A 19610-nucleotide genomic window follows, 5' to 3' on the forward strand; every position below is an offset into this window, starting at 1 on the left:
ACATAACCCGTAAATTTCCAAGGTTCTATCTAAGCCTTAAACTCCATTTTAGGAATTTGAATAAAATGAATGTTGTGATACTTAATTAATCAAAAGACTCTTAATAGTCCCTTGAGTTTACAAGGAACTATTTGTCTTTGAACTCTAGAAGTTGAATTTAGTTTCTTGCTATCCATCTAAACCATAACACATAATCTCTAACAATAATAGACTATGAAATTTTGTACTTCATATTAGTAAATAAATTAGCATAAATCTTAGTGTTACTTTCTTCAAATGATTCACTTTTTCTCAATTAATTTTGTTGACATAGACAATGAAAATACATCATAATTTAGGACCTTAATTTTTCCGTCCAGTCAATTTATCTAATTGTAATTAACCCGATTCAATTGCCTTTCACTCATCATTTTTATTAGAGTGTATCATTACATGTCCAAAATAACACAGATTTACACGTGATTTTATTACAAGGAGCATAAACCGATATGATTTTGTGTATGTGGGTGGTGAAAACCAAACGAATATTGTTGATCATGGGAATGTCAAAATACAGCGCGTGGTTGAGAGTGGAGACCCAACAATTTGGCCACCACCACTCCAGACACCCACACTGCTTCTTTTAGCATTTCGCTCCTATTCTCTCTCCTCTTTTCTCTCTCCAATTTTTATTTGCATTTGCAATCTAAGCTTTACATAAAGAATTCATCTTTATTAATTTTATTTTAGGTTCTCTTCTAAAATTCCAGATTTTTTATACATCAAAGTTAATAAAAGTTGCTTAACATGTGCCACACCATTTTTGATTGATTGTCTTCTTCCTTTCTTACCCCTGTAAATTCATCCCCTTAAAACTATATATTAAAATTTATATGAAAAGTATAAAAGGGTATGTTGTTTTAATGGAGGAGAGCAAAAGTAGCTGTTTTTCTTCGTGTTCAGGTGATTCTCTCTCTCTCTCTCTCTCTTTTTTTTCTTTTTTTTTTTGCATAATTTAATTTAATTATAAGTTTATAACCCACTTTGAAACTTTAATGAACCAATAATTGAATTTAATATATACTGGATTTTTATAGGCTTTTTAATGCATCCGTGCTTATTAAGGAATTTGCATTCATCATAAATGCTAAAATGCAATGCAATACAATAATTCTCAAGTTTGTTTGTTTGTTTGTTTTTTTTTTTTTTTTTAAATATTCTTTTACAGGTAAATAATACAATACCCAGAATTTGATTTGGGGAGTATGGTTGAATAAACAAATTCTGAAGGGTTTATTGATCTGGGTTTTTTTTAGTACTCCGTATGTATTTGTGAAAAAAATTGGTATTTTTCTGGGAAAAATTGATTGAAAAATGGAGGCAGGAAGCCCACCCCAGAAAAAAATGACAAAACAGTTGACTGGGAAAAGGGATGATACAAAACTTCATGCTGCAGCAAGAGCTGGTAACTTAGATGAAGTATTGGATATATTGAGTGGAATTGGAGAAGATGAATTGAAGGAATTGCTGATAAAACAGAATCAGGCAGGTGAAACAGCACTATATTCAGCTGCAGAATATGGGCAGATTGAAGTTGTTAAAGAGTTGATCAAGTATTATGATCCTGTTGCTGCTAGCATCAAGGCTAAGAATGGATATGATGCATTTCATGTCGCGGCGAAGCAAGGGGATTTGGGTATGTTTTTTACATCATTTTGCAAGATCAGTAGAAGTGTAGAACTTGCAGGTTTTGTTTAGTAGTTGGAAAACATCAGTTTTGACATTTTCTGCGATTAAATTGTGGCAGTGACTCTCAAATTGCTAATGGAGACACACCCTGATCTGTCCATGACCTATGATACATCCAACACTACTGCTTTGCAGACTGCTGCAACACAAGGGCATACCGAGGTGGTGAATTTTCTGTTGGAGTCGGGAAGTGGCCTGGCAACCATTGGTCGGAGTAATGGTAAGACGGCTTTGCACGCTGCTGCGAGGAATGGACATGTGGCTGTAGTGAAGGCTCTCCTGGAGAAGGAGCCTGCGATTACGACAAGGACTGATAAGAAGGGACAGACAGCACTTCACATGGCGGTGAAGGGTCAGAATCTTGAGATTGTGGAAGAGCTGATTAAGGCTGGTCCTTCTTTGATCAATATGACTGACAGTAAGGGCAATACAGCATTGCATATAGCTACAAGAAAAGGCAGGTGTCAGGTGGGTTTACTTCAATTTTTCCCCCTACTTAGTTATATGCATGTCGATTGCTGGAATGATTCACGGTGGACGTTGCGGTTGGAGTTGTTTATAGAATATGATGATCGTTTTGGTAAATGAAACGTGCAGTTAGGATAGTCACCAAGGTGGTAATGTGCATGACTTTTGAACTTTGATAAAGAATTCAAGAACTAGATGATGATAGCTCATAGCCTCATAGCCCCTTGGCCTTGGAGCGTTTACGACTTTACTATATATCACGAGTCACATGATAATGTAGATTACTAGCATTTTTTGTGTGTGCTGAATTGCGTTGTCGGGTAAGGAAAATAGAACAGCAATCATTTATGGGGGGTCTTGGAATTGATCTCGGGAAATTTAGTTTGTTTTGATCCTACTTCATTGCTTCCCTTGTATTGTATGATGTATAGCCTGTTGATATAGATCCAGTGCTCTCTTATGATAGCATCTGATGATACTTCTTTAGAAACAGGTTTTTATATATATAATCCAATGAGTAGATTGTAAAGATGCTGAATGGAACTGCTTTGGTTTCGTATACTGTGAAGTGAAACTGAATTGTTCTTTCCATGTCACAGATTGTAACTAGATTATTGGCTGAAAGTGAAACAGACACCACAGTTGTCAACAGGGCAGGTGAAACTGCCCTTGACACGGCCGAGAAAATGTCGCATCCACAGATTTCAGAAACCCTCCGGGTGCATGGGGTTCAGAGTGCCAAAGTTATCAAGCCTCAAGCAACCAGTAAAAATGCCCGTGAACTCAAGCAAACCGTGAGCGACATAAAACACGAAGTCCATCACCAGTTAGAGCACACTCGCCAAACAAGACGTCGTGTCCAAGGAATTGCAAAACGGATCAACAAGATGCACACCGAGGGCCTCAATAATGCCATCAACTCCACCACTGTGGTTGCTGTGCTCATAGCGACTGTTGCTTTTGCAGCCATATTTACTGTTCCAGGCCAATATGTTGATGACCCGACTAATATACCTCCGGGAAGCTCTCTTGGAGAAGCAAACATTGCACCAAATGCAGCATTCTTAATCTTCTTTGTTTTTGACTCGATTGCCCTTTTCATCTCCCTTGCTGTTGTCGTGGTTCAAACCTCTGTAGTAGTTATAGAGAGCAAGGCGAAGAAGCAAATGATGGCAATCATTAACAAACTGATGTGGTTGGCATGTGTTCTCATCTCTGTGTCATTCTTGGCGCTGTCTTTTATTGTAGTAGGAACTAAACAGAGGTGGCTTGCCATTGGGGTGACGATCATAGGAACAACAATCATGGTGACTACTTTGGGTACCATGTGTTATTGGGTAATTCAACATCGAATAGAGGCAAAGAGCCTTCGGAAATCCTCCCTAGAAAGCCGTTCAAGGTCTTGGTCTGTCTCAGCAATGTCTGATACAGAGATCTTAAATGCAGAAAAGTTCAAAAAAATGTATGCAATTTGAAGTCTCTAAAGCTGTATGTTGTATTCTCTCAAGGCACAGCAGCTCCAAAGCCTCAAGTTACTGATGCAGCATCACTATCCTATGTAAATTCTTCCGAGCTCGTCGATCATTTGTAAATTTATATCACATTTTTCTGCATCAGTTTTTCAGCTGTTTATATCTATTATTAATCAAAATCACCACAATGGTAAGTACTAAGTACTAAGTGGTGACGGATTATAGGGAGGGAAAAAATAAGAGCTTTTTTTGTCTAAGTGTTCCTAACTTTTGTACAAATTCCTGAGGCCTTATGTAATTTTGCTAATCTCCACTTTGAGTGTGGATATATATAATCAATACTGTACTTTTATCATTTTTTGTACCCTTCTTTCTCTTATAATTTAGTGTTATTATAGGAGAAGGACAAGAAACAATGACGAGAACAAGGTAGCAATACTAGACAAGAACAATACAACAACCAAGACGTGTTCATAAACAATTCCTTTACACATTTTAACTCATTTCAAATTAGATGTATGGATTCTATGTATATACTTTACATATTAACAAAGTCTTTACACATACTCATGTCAAACACGAGTAATGCTAGGGACAAGTCTAAGAAACATAGACTAATATAAGAAGTGGCCATATCTAGCGAACTACAGTATTAAAATACCCTGTATTATATTAGCTTGGCTTATATCACCAATTTTTCTGATGATTATTAATAAATATGCTTTACATATACGAAATATAAGTTACCATGAAATTTGTAAAATCCACCATTTGAAAGTATTCGTATTAACTTTTAATGTTTCGTGATAAAATAACCCATCCCATAGCTAGTCTTTCACATAATAAAAATTCATAAACCTTATTTTTTCATCTTAATCAAATCCTTAAGCAGGTGCTCCATAATAACTTTCATTAGAGCTAAATTGAAGAACAAAAGAAACTTTTCTCTCAATCTTTCTCTCTCCTACAAGCCATGGATGAAGAATTGCTGGAATTGCAGAAACAGTTCGAATTCGCTCAACAAGCTAAATCAAGTATCCGATTATCTGATAGAAATGTCGTCGAATTGGTTCAGAAACTTCACGACCTTCAAATCATCGATTTTGATCTCCTCCACACTGTTTCCGGCAAAGAATACATTACTCCTGTAATCTCTCGCTTTTAATCTCTCTTAGCAATTTTACATTTGATCGATTAATTGAATTTTTATAGTTTTTTAGATTATCTCAATTTGAACTCAATTTTTTTTTGTGATCGATTTCAGAGGTTTAGGGTTTTGCAATTAAATTTGAATTCGATTGTTAATTTAATTTATTGATTCAATTTGATGAGTTTTTGTTGTGGCAATTGAATTTCAATAATGCAGGACTATAAATACTGCATAGGTGCTATTGAATCTTTAAGTTATGTTTGTTGAATGTTTTTGCATGCTTATTATAAGTTTTCTAATTTAATTCAACATCAACACTATGCGGATTTGTCTTGATTGTGCCGCACAATTCTACCTTAGGTGGCGTAAATGAGAGGATTTTTTCTAATTGATCCTTAATTAGTTAAGTATTCAATGATCATCTCCTACTTTACAATGAATATAAAGTATCATAGTTGAATAATTGAATAAGTCAAATACGTAGTAGATTATAATCAGTACAATTAAAAATCTTAAGAATAGTGTACTTTGGATGTAAACTTGAAAATTTGACAGCATTGGGCATGTTTCTTAGTATGATTTATGTTTTGACAGTGGACTTGATTTCACAAAGTTATTGTATAACTCTTATGCAACAGGAACAATTACGCTTGGAAATATGTTCTGAAGTAAAGAGGCTAGGGCGTGTTTCTTTGATTGATCTTACCGATAGTATTGGTGTTGATTTATATCATGTAGAGAGACAGGCTCAAGTTGTAGTGTCTGATGATCCTGAGCTTATGTTAATTCAAGGAGAAATTATTTCAAAATCTTATTGGGATACTATGGCTGAAGAAATTAATGAAAGACTTCAGGAATGCAGTCAGATTGCCGTGGCTGAGCTTGCTGCACAATTACAAGTGGGTTCTGAGCTGATATCATCAATGTTGGAGTCACGGCTTGGGACTTTGGTATGATGCTTTCTTGAAAGATGATGATAAACAAACAATCCCCCCTCTATTAAATTTTGCTGAGCTAAAATATTAATGTGGGTTTTTGTTGCTTTACATCCATGTGTGGTGTGTAGATTAAAGGTAGACTTGAAGGTGGGCAACTGTATACCCCTGCTTATGTTGCACGTGTAAATGCAATGGTTCGCGGTGCTGCAAGGGGTATAACAGTTCCAATGAATTTGTCAGCCTTGTGGAGCTCTTTGCAGCAGTTACTACAGGGAATGGATGGTGCTACTGGTGTGGCTGTGGACAACTCATTTTTCCAGACATTGTTCAATGGGTTGCTGAAGGAAGTGGAAATCCTTGGTTCTCTTCGTGCTGGAGTTCACTGGACACCCGCTGTAGGTTTTTTTTTTTTGCTTGTGTTTTTACCCCTCTTTTAGATAGATGAATAAAAGTTACACGTGTATTGACTTATGATTTTACCAGGTCTTTGCTTCAGCTCAGAAGGAATTTGTGGATTCTTTCCTTTCACAGGTTTGGAGCTTACCTGAAATGTTGTGCTACAAGCCTATATCCACCTCCTCTCTGTATATAGAACATAGATGATGTTTATAACCTAATTTGAGTAACATCAGTTTTTATTTTACATAACATTATATATTTTATATTGTGACATTAAGTGTGCAAGCTATACCTGAAATTATTTCTCTGTAGGAATTTTCCATACAAATGTTAATAACTTGCTTATCAGATGAACCTAGTGTTACATTGGACACAATACCTTTTGATGCAGGAACATAACTCACTACCTAGTTTTTTAAACAAATCATCAAGTGTCCTGGTCTACTGGTTTACCATGTGTCCATGTGCCGTATATAATTTTGCTACATAGATTCATTGCGGTGTCCATATCATAATAGGAATAGGCTAGATAGATTTTATTTAAAGGACTTTCTCTCAAAGACATAATGAAGGAATGTTAGTTTATTCCATGTGGTGAATTCTCATGTTTGCTTGCCTTTATATTCTATGGCAGAATTCCTTCATAAGCTATGACTCTCTTCAAAAATTAGGAATACCCCAGCCCATGCAATACTTACAGGTAAACTGCTGCCCTTTTTCTGATCTGTTATTATCTTAATTGTATTTTCCCCTTTTCTAACTGAAATTTAATGCCCTCAATATAGTCCAGGTATCCTGAAGGCATTCCTTTGGTAACCATGTTTATTCACCCCTCAATGATTGAGATGCTAGATGCAGCTATAGAGGATGCGGTTGAACGTAATAGCTGGTGAGTGTTTTTAGATCAGGTGGCTCTGTTTTCATTAGAATGTCAGCTATGTTTGTGTCAGTTAGAAACTCTATTACATGACAACTAGATTGCTTGCTTGTTTAAGGCCTCAGCTCTCAACTCTCTTTGTTATTTGTCGTGGCTCCCTTCTAATTTACTAAAAGTATGTGACATGTTAATTTAACCTTTGTGGTAGAGAAAATGTATGGCTACTGTGTTTGTTCACTTGTATGCTATTGGACTTTTCTTTTTCTGTAGATCTGATCAGTGATGGATTTCAGGATTGATTCTCTTACAGTGTTGCCCTCTTTATGTGACTCACAAGATGCATATAAGATTTTGTCCTTGTGCCCATCTGTACAGTCTGCACTCAAGGTGACATCTCTGAGTCCATAAAAAATTCATTAATTTTAAGGTATGTTTGCCTGTCCTAATATAAGTCATTCCTGGTCTCAGTCCAACAGAGCACTCATTGTGGGAGAGTCCTATGTCCTTAGCGATGGCTTTATAAAGGTATGGGATATGGATCCTCGAAAGTCGATCAGCTTTTCAACTCTTAGCCTAACAAGACCTTAATATATGATGAGCATGTTCAAGGACTTGGTTGAGTGTGTGGATCACAGATATTCTCCTATGTTTTTATCATTTGCTACCACTCTTACAAGATTGTACTTATAATTTACTAATGAAAGTGAATGCTTGCAAATCGTATGTTTTATTGCAAAGGATGTCTTCACTCGACTAGATAAAGAGATGCAAACCACTATTCCTATATCTTCTGCTTCCAAAATAGATGATGAGAAACATCCAATCAAGGAAAGCAAAGGTGGGAATGACTCAGGTAGATTATCTGAGTTAAATGATGTCAGTACTGAGTGCGGAAATAGACCAGCCATGGAGAGAGGTTCAAAGAAGAAGAAAGGAAAATCTTCAGGGAATCCTAGGAGTTCTGCCTCTGAAAGTGATCTAAATAAGCAAGAACCTATTCCTTCGAAATCTAAGAGAAACCAGAGAAAAGGCAAAGATTCTTCTGTTTCACATGTTTCAGAGTCAAAAAGATCAAAAGAGGATAGTGTTGGTGCTCCTTCAGAGGAGTGGATAATCAATAAAGTATTGGCTTTGGTTCCTGAGTTTGAAGAGCAAGGTTGGTCAAATAATTATTTGTTCTCTTTACTGTTATAATCTATTATCTTGATTAGTTACATATTCTTCTTGTGCTACAGATGTGGATGATCGTGAGACAATTCTTAAACCCCTGGCAAATCAGTTGAGGCCTATGCTGGTCACTTCATGGAATGAAAGGAGAAGGGTAATGTTAGCTGAAAATTCAGATAGAATGAAACGCGTGCTTGATAACTTGCAAAAGAAGCTTGATGAGGTTTGTCTTCTTGTGTGGCTGTGTCTTGCTATCTTGCTGTAAGAAGCATATCAAGTATTTTATCTATAACTAGGCTAGTGAATTGCGGCCAATCTGCTAAATCTAGGAGCTACTATGGCTTTTAGTATGTCTTGTATTTCCTCTTTCTACCTATCTTATGTCTTTGTTTCTTGTCCAGTCTTATATGAACATGCAGCTTTATGAAAAAGCATTGGATTTGTTTGAAGATGACCAAGCAACATTTGTGAGAAACCTCTTTTCTTTTCCACATCACTTGGTAAAATTTCACTTTTTCATTAGTGTTGGTGATTTATCTTTTCCCCTGTTACTTTGTTGCAGGTTGTATTACACAGACATTTGCTTAGAACTACTGGAGCCTCAATTGCTGACATGCTTTTATTTAACTTGGTACTGCTGTCGCAAGGCTGTCATAGTTAATGTTGTGATGCTTTATTTATTTATTTATTTATTTATTTTTCATATGAAGTAATGTCCTCTTGGAACTTAGGATGTCTACAACAAATTGAAGAATGGAATTCCAGTAGAAGAATCGCAAAATTCAGAGTCTGTGTCTCTCAGTTCTGGTGAAAGGACTTCCATTGTATGTAATTAAGTGGCTTATGGATTCTGTCTATGTAGGACTAACTTTTGGCACATATAGATTTAGACTAAAGGAATTTGGGATTCAATATGTGATCAAGTTCTTGTTTTATTTTAGGCAAAGAGTTTGCATGGTTCACTTTCAGTCAAGGCTGTCGCTTTGGTGGAATCTGTGGAAGGAAAGGTTGATATACCCATCATTTACAAACTAATTTCTTGCTTCTATTTCTTCTGTCTGAAACTTTTCCTGTGATGATATTTTCTTCCTCACTGCACTTGACTACTCTATTTGCTTTATGCATTGTGCTCTTCTCTTTTTGATGAACAATATGGGTGTCCAAAATCTTGGGTTAAATCCATTGATTCTGTTGAAGTTGCAGTCTGTCACTCTGTCTAGTTTTCATTTGCTGATTTTTGCTTACCGCATGCAATCCTGAAGACCTGTCATGGACTTCTATATTGTTGCATCCTAGGCGTTTAGAAACCAGTAGTTGGAAGAATATCTAGTAAAAAGCTAAATAGTAACCTGAACAGCATGAAGCAAATAGGATCCCAATTGAGTCAACAATGACCACATTGCAAGGCTAATACTCCATGGTTACCACTAGTAGCTGAGTAGTGTTTTGTGTGTGTGTGTGTGCATGTGCGCGCGCGTGTGTGTGAACTTTCAGCTTTGACAGTTCTTCATAAAACAGCTACAACTTTCTCATTTCTTATCCAAAATGGGCATATGACCAATTGTTGGAAAGCTACTGAGATAAATTTTCACCTCCAACTTGATCCACCTTAAAATCATTTGTAGATTGAGAGACATGTGCATTTGAAGTCAGTTCATCGCTATTCTTCATCGATTTCAAGGCACAAATAACACTAAGAATCAAATAGCTTTAGCATCATTTATAGCAGAAGATAGGAAGAGGAAGATGATTATTATTAATAAGATGGGAATTACATCAAAATGTGAATGATAATTTTACATTAGAGAGTGGAATCTCTCCTAATTTAGCTTACTAAGCTAAGTCAAATTACTCAATCAATGTTCCCTCCTAATCTCTCTAATTTATGGTATTGCTTCTCTAACTAACTCACTTACATTCCTCCTCAAGACACTATATTGCACTACCTAATATGCCCTCCTTCCCCCCTCGTCATATCAAATCATAACATTGAGCTCCTTGCCTCCTAGAAGATTGAGTATCTCAATAGGAGGAATGCTTTTTGATTCCCAGCCACGACACTTTTGAGTCAAATGCGTCCTTACTTTTTAAGTGTAATATTGAAGTGTTTTTTTTTGGTATCTATGAGGAGGATAGCAACGGCAATATTAGGAGTATAATCAGTTGTAAATTAAAATTTGTATATGGAGGTGCTGGGATTACACTTAGGACTTGTGGAGTAAGATCATTGGGACTCAGGACCCAAGGTGTTTTTCTTTATTTTAATGATCTGTGAAGTATAACCTCTTGATGGGGCTTCAGGGCCCAAAATTGCCATATTGGTCTGGTGTCATTTGGGGTCAAGATGGCAAATATTGAAGCAACTTTGCAATACTTGGAAGCTTAGGATATAGGTGACTTCCCTCCAATTCTTTTCTTCACCTTCCAATGGTGTCTTGATGGAGTCGTTTTTCTTTATTTTATGGCGTTCACTAGGTTCAAGAAGTGTAGGGGTCTCGATAGATTATTGGTCCTAAGGGCATTGGGTGATCGTAGGAGATTTCCTTCCCATTTCCATGCCCCAATAGGTATTGCAGATGTGTATCTTGTTACAGCCTTCAAAAATAAGCTTTTCTTGGTGTTATATGGTCCCCAAGGACCTGAAAATTTACTGAAAGCCGTGGTATATATGTCCAAGTCTCAAATTACTACCACTTTCTTTCATCACTTCTGATATGGGCATATGGCCTTCTGATATGGGCATATGGCTCTCAAGCCTGGCCCCAATTCCAGCCTTATTCAAGATGCCATGTTGTTAAGTTTACTTTTGCTTTGGTTGACCTGTGTGCTATTTAATAGCTATTGATGTCTGCTTACTTGTGGAACATAATTTTATTGGGCAGAAAAATAGTTCAGATGTATTTTTGTTCAGTTCTTTTCTTAAAGAGTAATATCTAAAAGTTTTGCATGTGACAGCAAATGGATATTTTCATGACTGCATTGGCAACATTGGTGGAAGAAAGGTAATTATGAGCTCTACTACCCTTAGCCCCCTAGCTGATGCTTCCGGGCATTGAAATTTTTTAGTGTTGTGTCAAATGCTGGGATAAATTTTGCAAAGTAATATATTGGTCCTTTGATATTGGTTGTGATAACTAACATTTTAGATGGATCTTGTTTCTTTAGTGGATTATTTTTGAAGAAACTTGATAAGAAATTGGAAAAGGCACTATTGCATTCGTATCGCAAGGTATGTCTCTCCTGTCCTCTCCTGTTTTTGTTATTTCTTCTGTTCTGACCTAGGTTGCCTATCCCTCCTCGCGCTACTTCTGTTATTGCATTCATATAGCAACATATCTGATGTAGGAATAATGTTATGGCGTACTTGTTATTGTTTGGGTCAAGTTTTGCATTCATGAATGAAGGAAGATGATTAGATTGAGATTTAACTTTTTGTCGAATTCTGCCGATCTAGTATATATAGTTTGACATGCGATATAAGTGCTTTTTAGTGCTCAGCAGTGGGAACGTGTTTTTGCTCACTGTGGATTATGCTTCATAGGAAGTAATTTACACAGGATAAACAATTGCACTACTGGATATGCTTTTCACGTTAGTAAAAGGCAATGCAGCACAAATAGGAACTCATCTTATATTATCATGTTATATATTTTGGAATACTATCCTTCAGATTTCTGTGGTTAGAATCTGGGATTTATGTGTTCATCTTGGCTCTATGGAGATGTTTAGGAAATATCCTTAGTTGTACCTAGCACATACTGATAATGTAAGTTATGGTCTGTATTGGCTGGGTAAGATTAGCTCTATATACACCTTTTACTGTGGGTAGTGACATGTCACGGATCCAATTAGTCCAATTCTCAACTTGGGTCTATGCAAGAAGAAGGAAAGTCAACCAAGCACAACCACGGGCAGCAACACAGAACAATCCTAAGCCTTAAGACAACTCCAATTAAGAAGAAGACAAAACTAATTAAGAAGAGAAGAAGGAAAGAAAGCAACCTAGTCCTACGTTGTTCATTTATGTTTTTTTCTAAATTAGTTAAGTTTCACATGTTAAGATTTAAGGTCATCCTTGACCATCTTAGTATAAGTAGTATGAGTTGTGTTAGTAGAAATTCATCCAGAAATTGAGTGAAAACACATTGGTGAGATTGTTAGCCTCAGGCGACTTTTGTGAGAGTAATAGCCTAAAGCTATTAGTTGTAACCATCCTTCTATCATTAATCAAATAGCAAGCTTTCCTTTCCTTAATTATTTTAATTAACTGTTGCATTACCGACTGTCGGAAGTCAGTCCGTAACAAAGTGGTATCAGAGCGGTACGGTCATGGTGAGCAACACCACGCAGCGGCTTAACGTAGTGGACAGAAGAATCAAAGGTGTTGAGAGCACGCTTGCCAACATTAATGGCAAGTTGAACTCACATGAGGCAGCCATGTCACCCAAGCGGTCACTCAAGCCAATGAGGCGAAGCAACAGTGGCACGAGGAGGCCTTGGTCGCCACCGTGACACGGCTGGAGGGTCGAATTGACCGCCATCGTGACGACCAGAACACACCGGTGGCAATTGACCGAGGCAAGGTGCGCAACTGAGGGAGGAGTTGAGGGTGCTTAGGGAGGACCCCCTTCAACGGCGCAACCCCCCGTTGCACTAGCGCGACGGGGACGATGAGGCGACCAACCAGGTGAACGGTGGAAATCGAATCAGATATCCGGTGAGAGAAGACGATTACCGTGGGTTCGACCAAAATGGTTTTAACCATGGGTATCACGATGGTGAAGGCTGGGGAGGTCGCAAGCGACATCGAAAGCTGGATTTACCAGTGTTCGACGACAAAGGCCCGGATACATGGCTGGTACGACCCAAAATGTATTTCGAATTCTACTAGTTGCGTGAAGCGGTGGTGGTTTCGATGGATGGAGCGACATTAAAATGGTACCAATGGGAAGATAAGCGCCGACCGTTCGTGGGCTGGCCGGATCTAAGGTGGAGGCTGTTGAGTAATTTCCGGCCATCTAATGCCGGCTCACTTCACGAACAATGGTTCCGACCACCACTGCGGAGGATTAATGGCGGCGATTCACTGAGATGGCGTTTCCCTTAGAGGATATTCCGGAGAGTTTAATGTTAGGGGCAATTCATAAATGGGTTGCGGGAGGATATTAAGGCAGAGATGAGGTTGCTAAACCCCTACAACCTTGACGAGGCGATGGGGATGGCGGTGAGGGTGGAGGAGAGAAATAGAGTCAGCCAAATGCGAAAAGGAGGTAGAGGTTGGAGGAGTTTTTCTAGCTTTGGTGGTCCAAGTTCTAATAGCCCAGTAAAGAAGAGTGGAGTAGGAGGGGGGCTAATTAAAACATATGGGTTGCCAAGTAATTTGGGCCCAAAGACTTGGCCTAAGTCCCCAGAGTCATCCCAAGGTTTAGTGAACTTGGGGCAGCCTGGTTCTGCTTCCAGTAGCAAAGCCATAGGGATCACCAGCCAGTTGACGGAATTGGAGCTGCAAGACCGGAGGGCGAAACTGTTTCCGGTGTGACGAGAGGTGGGGGGTGGGCCACCGCTGCAAAAGGAAAGAGCTCACCCTCATGGTTGCCGGGGAAGAAGAAAGAGATGGAGGAAAGGTGGATGAAGAAGATGAAGCGTGGGAGCCTAGTGAGCCTGCCATTGAGGTGGGTCTTTCAAGCCCAAAAACTATGAAGCTAGGTGGTGAAGTTAAAGGGCGGCGAGTAGTAGTGATGATCGACCCGGGGCAACCCATAACTTCATTTCGACACAACTAGTGTCGGAGCTACCACTAGAGGTGTATGGGAGTGGTGAATTCGGAGTGGCTCTCGGGAATGGAGACACGGTAAAAAGGCGTGGAGTGTGAAGAAAGTGGTTGTCAAGCTAGATGGATAAGTCACTATCATTGAGGAGTTCTTGCCATTATCCTTGGGAAATGCCGAGGTGATACTCGGGGTTCAATGGTTGGAGAAGTTGGGGCCCGTGGTCACAAATTGGAAGACTCATGTCATGAAGTTTGTCGTCGCCAGAGTTCCGGTAACCTTGGTTGGCAACCCCACACTTGAGAAATCCCAAGTCTCGTTGAAGTCAATGGTGAGGAGTTTATGTAAAGAAAAGGGTGGGCTCCTAGTTGAAATCAACAAATTGAAGCAAAGGTGGAGGCCCAAACCACAAGGCCCATTCCAAAATTTCTTGAAGGCCTTCTTGAGAAATACCAGAAGGTGTCTAATATGCCAATGGGACTTCCTTCCCAACGAGAGCATGAACATACAATTACACTCAAGGAAGGTAACAATCCCGTAAGCGTCCGACCATACTGCTACCCTCAAATCCAAAAAGACGAGATCGAGAAGCTCATTCGAGAAATGATCGAGGCCAGAATTATTAGGCCATCCACAAGTCCTTGATTATCGGGCCCTAAACAAAGAGACAGTGCCGGATAAGTACCCTATTCCGGTTAGCGATGAGCTTCTTGATGAGCTCCACGGGGATAGGATCTTCTTGAAATTCGATTTAAAATCTGGATTTAAAATCTGGATACCATCAAATCCGGGTGAAATTCGAAGATGTGCCTAAGACCGCCTTTCGTACTCATGAGGGTCATTACAAGTTTCTCGTAATGCCCTTTGGCCTCACTAATGCACCGACCACGTTCCAATCTTTGATAAATGATATTTTTCGCCCTTTCTTATGCAAATTCGTCTTTGTATATTTAGACGATATTTTGGTGTATAGCAAGGATGAATGTGAACATGCAAAACACTTAGACGAAGTGTTTGAGAAATTGGCAGTCAACAAACTCTACGCCAACCTCAAGAAATGTGAGTTTCGCCAATAACAAGTGGCATACTTGGGCCATGTTATTTCTTGTCATGGGGTGTCCATGGATCAAGAAAAGGTACAAGCAATCATGAATTGGGCCTACCCAAAGAATTTGAGAGAGCTTAGAGGCTTTCTTGGGCTCACGGGCTATTATCGAAAATTTGTGGCCCGATATGCCTTGATTGCCGGCCCACTTATGGCCCAGCTAAAAAAGGAGGCAACCCAAGCCTTCTAATGGCTCAAGGAAGCCATGGTCACCGCTCTCGTGTTGGCTATGCCGGATTTTGCTAAGGCTTTCGTGGTGGAAGCCAATGCGTCGGGCTATGAGTTAGAGGCGGTCCTCATGCAAGCTGGTCGGCCCATAGCTTATTATAGCAAGATGTTGGGAATTCGGGCCCAAGACAAGTCCATTTACGAGAAAGAACTAATAGCGATTTGCTTAGCCAAAGTTCGTTGGAAGCATTATCTAATGGGCCGACACTATGTGGTTCGGACCGACCAACAAAGCCTTCGGTACATCACCCAACAATGGGAGGTCGGTGGTGACTACCAAAAGTGGCTACGAAAGCTGGTCGGGTTTGATTTTGAGGTGCAATACAAACCCGGAGCCTCCAATCGGGTTGCAGACGCACTGTCTCAAATTAGGGGAGAAATGGGCCAAGTTGTTCCTCAGGCCTAGCTCACTACTATGGTCACTTCAATTTGGGTTGATTGGGCGGATTTGGAGAAAGAAATAGAGGCCGATGATTGGTTGGGCCAAATTAAAAAGGGCCTAGGTCAGGGAAATGGTCCAATTGGGTTTTCATTAGAGGGAAGCAGACTTCTTTACAAAGGGCGAATTGTTTTTCCAAATGAATCCAAATTCATTCTGGATCTATTGAATGAGTATCACGTAACTCCCATCGGCGGTCACGACGACGAGGTTAAGACCTACCTTCGACTCGCCGCGGACTGGTATTGGCAAGGAATGAGGAAGAGAGTCGGAGATTATGTGCGACAGTGCGATGTGTGTCAATGGAGTAAGGCGGCCCAACAAAGCCCACTCGGGCTCCTGCAATCCCTGCCAATTCCGGTGGCCATCTGGGAAGATTTGTCAATGGATTTTGTAGAGGGGTTACCCCTATCCAAAGGGGTTGACTCGGTGTTAGTGGTGGTGGACCGACTGTCCAAATACATCCATTTTATTGGGTTAAAGCACCCTTTTAATGCACTGAAGGTGGCGGATCTTTTTATCAGGGAGGTGGTGCGACTTCATGGGTTTCCCTCATCAATTGTTTCCGACCGCGATCGGGTGTTTATGAGCATATTTTGGCGAGAGTTGTTCCAGCACATCGTACCATCCTACCATCCCCAGACGGATGGCCAGTCGAAAATAGTGAACAAAAGGTTGGAAGTATATCTCCGGTGCTTTGTGGCGGGTCAACCGAAACATTGGGCGAAGTGGTTGGCGTGGGCAGAGTACTCCTACAATACGTCACCGCATGTGTCCACAAAGATGACCCCGTTCAAGGTGATCTATTGCAGAGATCCACCTAAATTGCGGTCGGCAGTCTAGTAGAGTGGTTGCGGGAGAGGGATTATGTGTTGGAGGAGTTGCGACTTAATTTAATGAGGGCTCAAATTGATGAAAAAGTTCGCAGATAAGAAAAGAACTGATGGTGAATTTGCGGTGGGGGATGCGGTCTATTTGAAGCTCCGACCTTATCGCCAGCAATCCTTGGCGAAGCGGCCGTTTGAGAAGTTAGCAGCAAGGTATTATGGTCCATACACGATCTTGCAAAGGGTGAGCAAGGTGGCCTATAAGTTAGAGTTACCCTCTTCCTGTAAAATCCACCCCGTGTTTCATATTTCATAGCTGAAACGTGCGGTGGGGGAGGTTAAGGTCAATCCGATTGTGCCAGAGCAGTTAAGCGAGGAGATGGAGCTAATTGTTGAACTGGAAGAGGTCTTGAAGGTCAGGGCAGCAACAGCTCAGGGGAAGGGATGGGAGGCCCTCGTCAAATGGAAAGGGCTGCCCGACTTTGAAGCCACGTGGGAGGACGGCGCGTCACTGAACCAACGTTTCCTGGACTTCCACCTTGAGGACAAGGTGAGTCTTTTGGGGCGGGGTATTGTCACGGATCCAATTAGTCCAATTCTCAACTCGGGTCAACCACCTATGAAGGTCTATGCAAGAAGGACAGTCAACCAAGCACAACCAAGGGCAGCAGCAGAGAACAATCCTAAGCCTTAAGACAACTCCAATCAAGAAGAAGACAAAACTAATTAAGAAGAGAAGAAGGAAAGAGAGCAACCTAGTCCTATGTTGTTCATTTATGTTTTTTCTAAATTAGTTAAGTTTCACATGTTAAGTTTTAAGGTCATCCTTGACCATCTTAGTATAAGTAGTATGAGTTGTGTTAGTAGAAATTCATCCAGAAATTGAGTGAAAACACATTGGTGAGATTGGTAGCCTCAAGCGACTTTGTGAGAGTAATAGCCTAAAGCTATTAGTTGTAACCATCCTTCTATCATTAATCAAATAGCAAGCTTTCCTTTCCTTAATTATTTTAATTAATTGTTGCATTACCGGCTGCCGGAAGTCAGTCCATAACAGGACAATATGGGTGTGCTGAGTCAAATCAAGTCTCCATGACACTGGGGGTACCCTGTGGCATTGCAATAATTAAAACCTAATGTATCTTAAAAAAAAAGTTATTATTGAACCAAGGTAATTAATTACTTTGAGTTAACCCTATGGCCTATGGTTAAGTAGAGAACATGTTTGACAATGGTTCAATTACTGATATCTCCCCTGGATTTTGTTTTTTTGTAATGTTATCCAGGATCTCACATCTCAGGTATCCATGGAAAATGACCCAGTTTTACTTCTACCAAAAGTCGTCTCTTTGCTTTATTTGAAGGTCAGTTGACACTGTGCAGTTGACATCTTGTATTCTTTGTCACATGGAAATTCTGTTTGTTTTTTTTTCCTGATGAATTTGTTTTCATTCTGTCATAGATTCATAATAAAGCTCTTCAGGCTCCAGGAAGAGCCATGTCTATTGCTGTTTCTCGGTTGAAGGTAATGCGTATGCGGTTGCATTGTTGCTTCTATTGTGAGATCTTAAATGCTAGGTTTTTATTCTGGATTTTCATTATGGACTTGTGCCATACTTGGCATGAGATTCGAACATCATAGTAGTTAAATTTTCCTTGTCCAAACTGTGAATCTTAAATGCATCTTGTTCTGTATAATTGCATTATTTGGAAATGTCTTGGTGTAAAATATCTGAGTCATCTTGCTGCTTGTACTTGAACTGTTCACTGAATTTTATGTACAATATGGTGTTATGGTGTCTAAGGGGGTGAAATTATGACAATTTTGGTTCTGTTATGGTCATTTGTCCATTATTCTGCATGTTTCTATGTCAAGAAGCAGTGTATACTCTCTGAATTCTTCTTCGTAAAGATTTTTTCTTTCTTAAATGGCCTTTCAAAGACTTTTTTGTTTGTAAATTGTACCTGTGAAGAAACCACAAAAACTTGGTCTTGTACTCTTTCTTTACCTTTGGGTTGAGACTTTTTATCCAGAACACATTATGGTGACTGCTAGTGCATCTGATCAGTGTGTTTTGTCTTCTCTCAGGATAAGTTGGATGATTCGGCTTTCAAAACCTTAATGGACTATCATTCTGCAACGGTGGCACTTTTATCAATATTGTCAGCATCTACTAATGATGTGAGTGATTATAAATATGTCCAAGTTTGATTGCTGATTCTGCTATTAAATTTTGCATGCCTTGCTTGTCATTTAGATTCTCAGGGATGATCATCTTGTAATTTTTTTCTGCTATTGAGGAATTCTGTCTCTTACTAATGGCCCCACCAGGATTTTTATCAACTACAACATTCAAATTTATTTTAGTGGCCTACGTTTTTTTCTTTTTTCCTGAGAACTTTCTGCCCCGTGAGAATTAGAACTTAGGCATTGTGTTCTGAGACATGAACTTAGTGTTGATCCTATCATGAGATAGTGTTCCCCTCGTACCAATGTTAATGTGTTGATACAAGTTCGCCAATTTGTTTTAATATATGCCTGAGTGTTTTTTTTTTTTTTTTTTTTTCCATTGATGCGATGTCTCTTACATTTAGCCGACTCACTTTATACATCAGGAAGACGACTGTGCATCAGACAGGATTGCAACCAAGAAGGAGCTTCTGGAGAGCCTGATGCCAACACTGAAAGGTTTAGTTTTGGGAAGTACAATTACCCAACCTCAGGTTGCTAGCTGATCACTCTGACGTACATGGTCATTCTAAGAATCAGATTGGAAAGAAAGGGATTTATAAAATTACAAAGACTTGCGCAGTAGCAAAAGCCACAGAAAAACCACTACCTAATTACTCCACAACGCATTGCAAATACTCTTTAGCATTGTATTAATCATGCAGCTTTTAGGGTATTTAGCAAATATTGTACATTAGCATCTACTCCGTAGTTATAAAATATTGACTTGGAAGCTTAGATTAATATCCTTACTAATAAAGTGAAAGCATCAACGTTCCCTTTGCATCTTTACCCTCTAGTTAAGTTTATGTTT

The 19610-nt window shown here is 39.4% G+C and overlaps 2 protein-coding genes across 2 annotated transcripts; both read left to right on the forward strand.

Moving 5' to 3' along the window:
• Positions 1-561: 561 nt before the first annotated feature.
• On the forward strand, positions 562-4025 carry LOC110688494 (ankyrin repeat-containing protein At5g02620-like). The gene is made up of 4 exons (XM_021865252.1): positions 562-942; positions 1208-1675; positions 1787-2196; positions 2796-4025. Exons 2-4 carry the CDS (start codon positions 1354-1356, stop codon positions 3669-3671), a joined length of 1608 nt encoding a protein of 535 aa, XP_021720944.1. The 5' UTR covers positions 562-942; positions 1208-1353; the 3' UTR covers positions 3672-4025.
• A 394-nt stretch (positions 4026-4419) lies between these two features.
• Positions 4420-19582, forward strand: LOC110688495 (E3 UFM1-protein ligase 1 homolog). The gene is made up of 20 exons (XM_021865253.1): positions 4420-4815; positions 5457-5768; positions 5885-6151; positions 6240-6287; positions 6790-6855; positions 6941-7044; positions 7326-7419; positions 7501-7557; positions 7771-8188; positions 8268-8422; positions 8601-8666; positions 8762-8830; positions 8931-9023; positions 9141-9206; positions 11155-11201; positions 11365-11428; positions 17853-17930; positions 18029-18091; positions 18656-18748; positions 19183-19582. Exons 1-20 carry the CDS (start codon positions 4642-4644, stop codon positions 19300-19302), a joined length of 2454 nt encoding a protein of 817 aa, XP_021720945.1. The 5' UTR covers positions 4420-4641; the 3' UTR covers positions 19303-19582.
• The last annotated feature ends 28 nt before the right edge of the window (positions 19583-19610 follow it).

Source organism: Chenopodium quinoa, unplaced genomic scaffold, assembly GCF_001683475.1.
Source record: "Chenopodium quinoa cultivar QQ74 unplaced genomic scaffold, ASM168347v1, whole genome shotgun sequence".
NCBI lineage: Eukaryota > Viridiplantae > Streptophyta > Magnoliopsida > Caryophyllales > Amaranthaceae > Chenopodium > Chenopodium quinoa.

Excerpts from the sequence above, each read along its gene's own strand:
- LOC110688494 (XM_021865252.1), top strand. The coding sequence starts at position 1,354 with ATGGAGGCAGGAAGCCCACCCCAGAAAAAAATGACAAAACAGTTGACT. Across the intron at positions 1,676-1,786 it reads GGCGAAGCAAGGGGATTTGG|TGACTCTCAAATTGCTAATG; the intron begins GTATGTTTTTTA and ends AAATTGTGGCAG. Across the intron at positions 2,197-2,795 it reads CAAGAAAAGGCAGGTGTCAG|ATTGTAACTAGATTATTGGC; the intron begins GTGGGTTTACTT and ends TCCATGTCACAG.
- LOC110688495 (XM_021865253.1), top strand. The coding sequence starts at position 4,642 with ATGGATGAAGAATTGCTGGAATTGCAGAAACAGTTCGAATTCGCTCAA. Across the intron at positions 6,288-6,789 it reads TGGATTCTTTCCTTTCACAG|AATTCCTTCATAAGCTATGA; the intron begins GTTTGGAGCTTA and ends ATTCTATGGCAG. Across the intron at positions 6,856-6,940 it reads AGCCCATGCAATACTTACAG|TCCAGGTATCCTGAAGGCAT; the intron begins GTAAACTGCTGC and ends CCCTCAATATAG.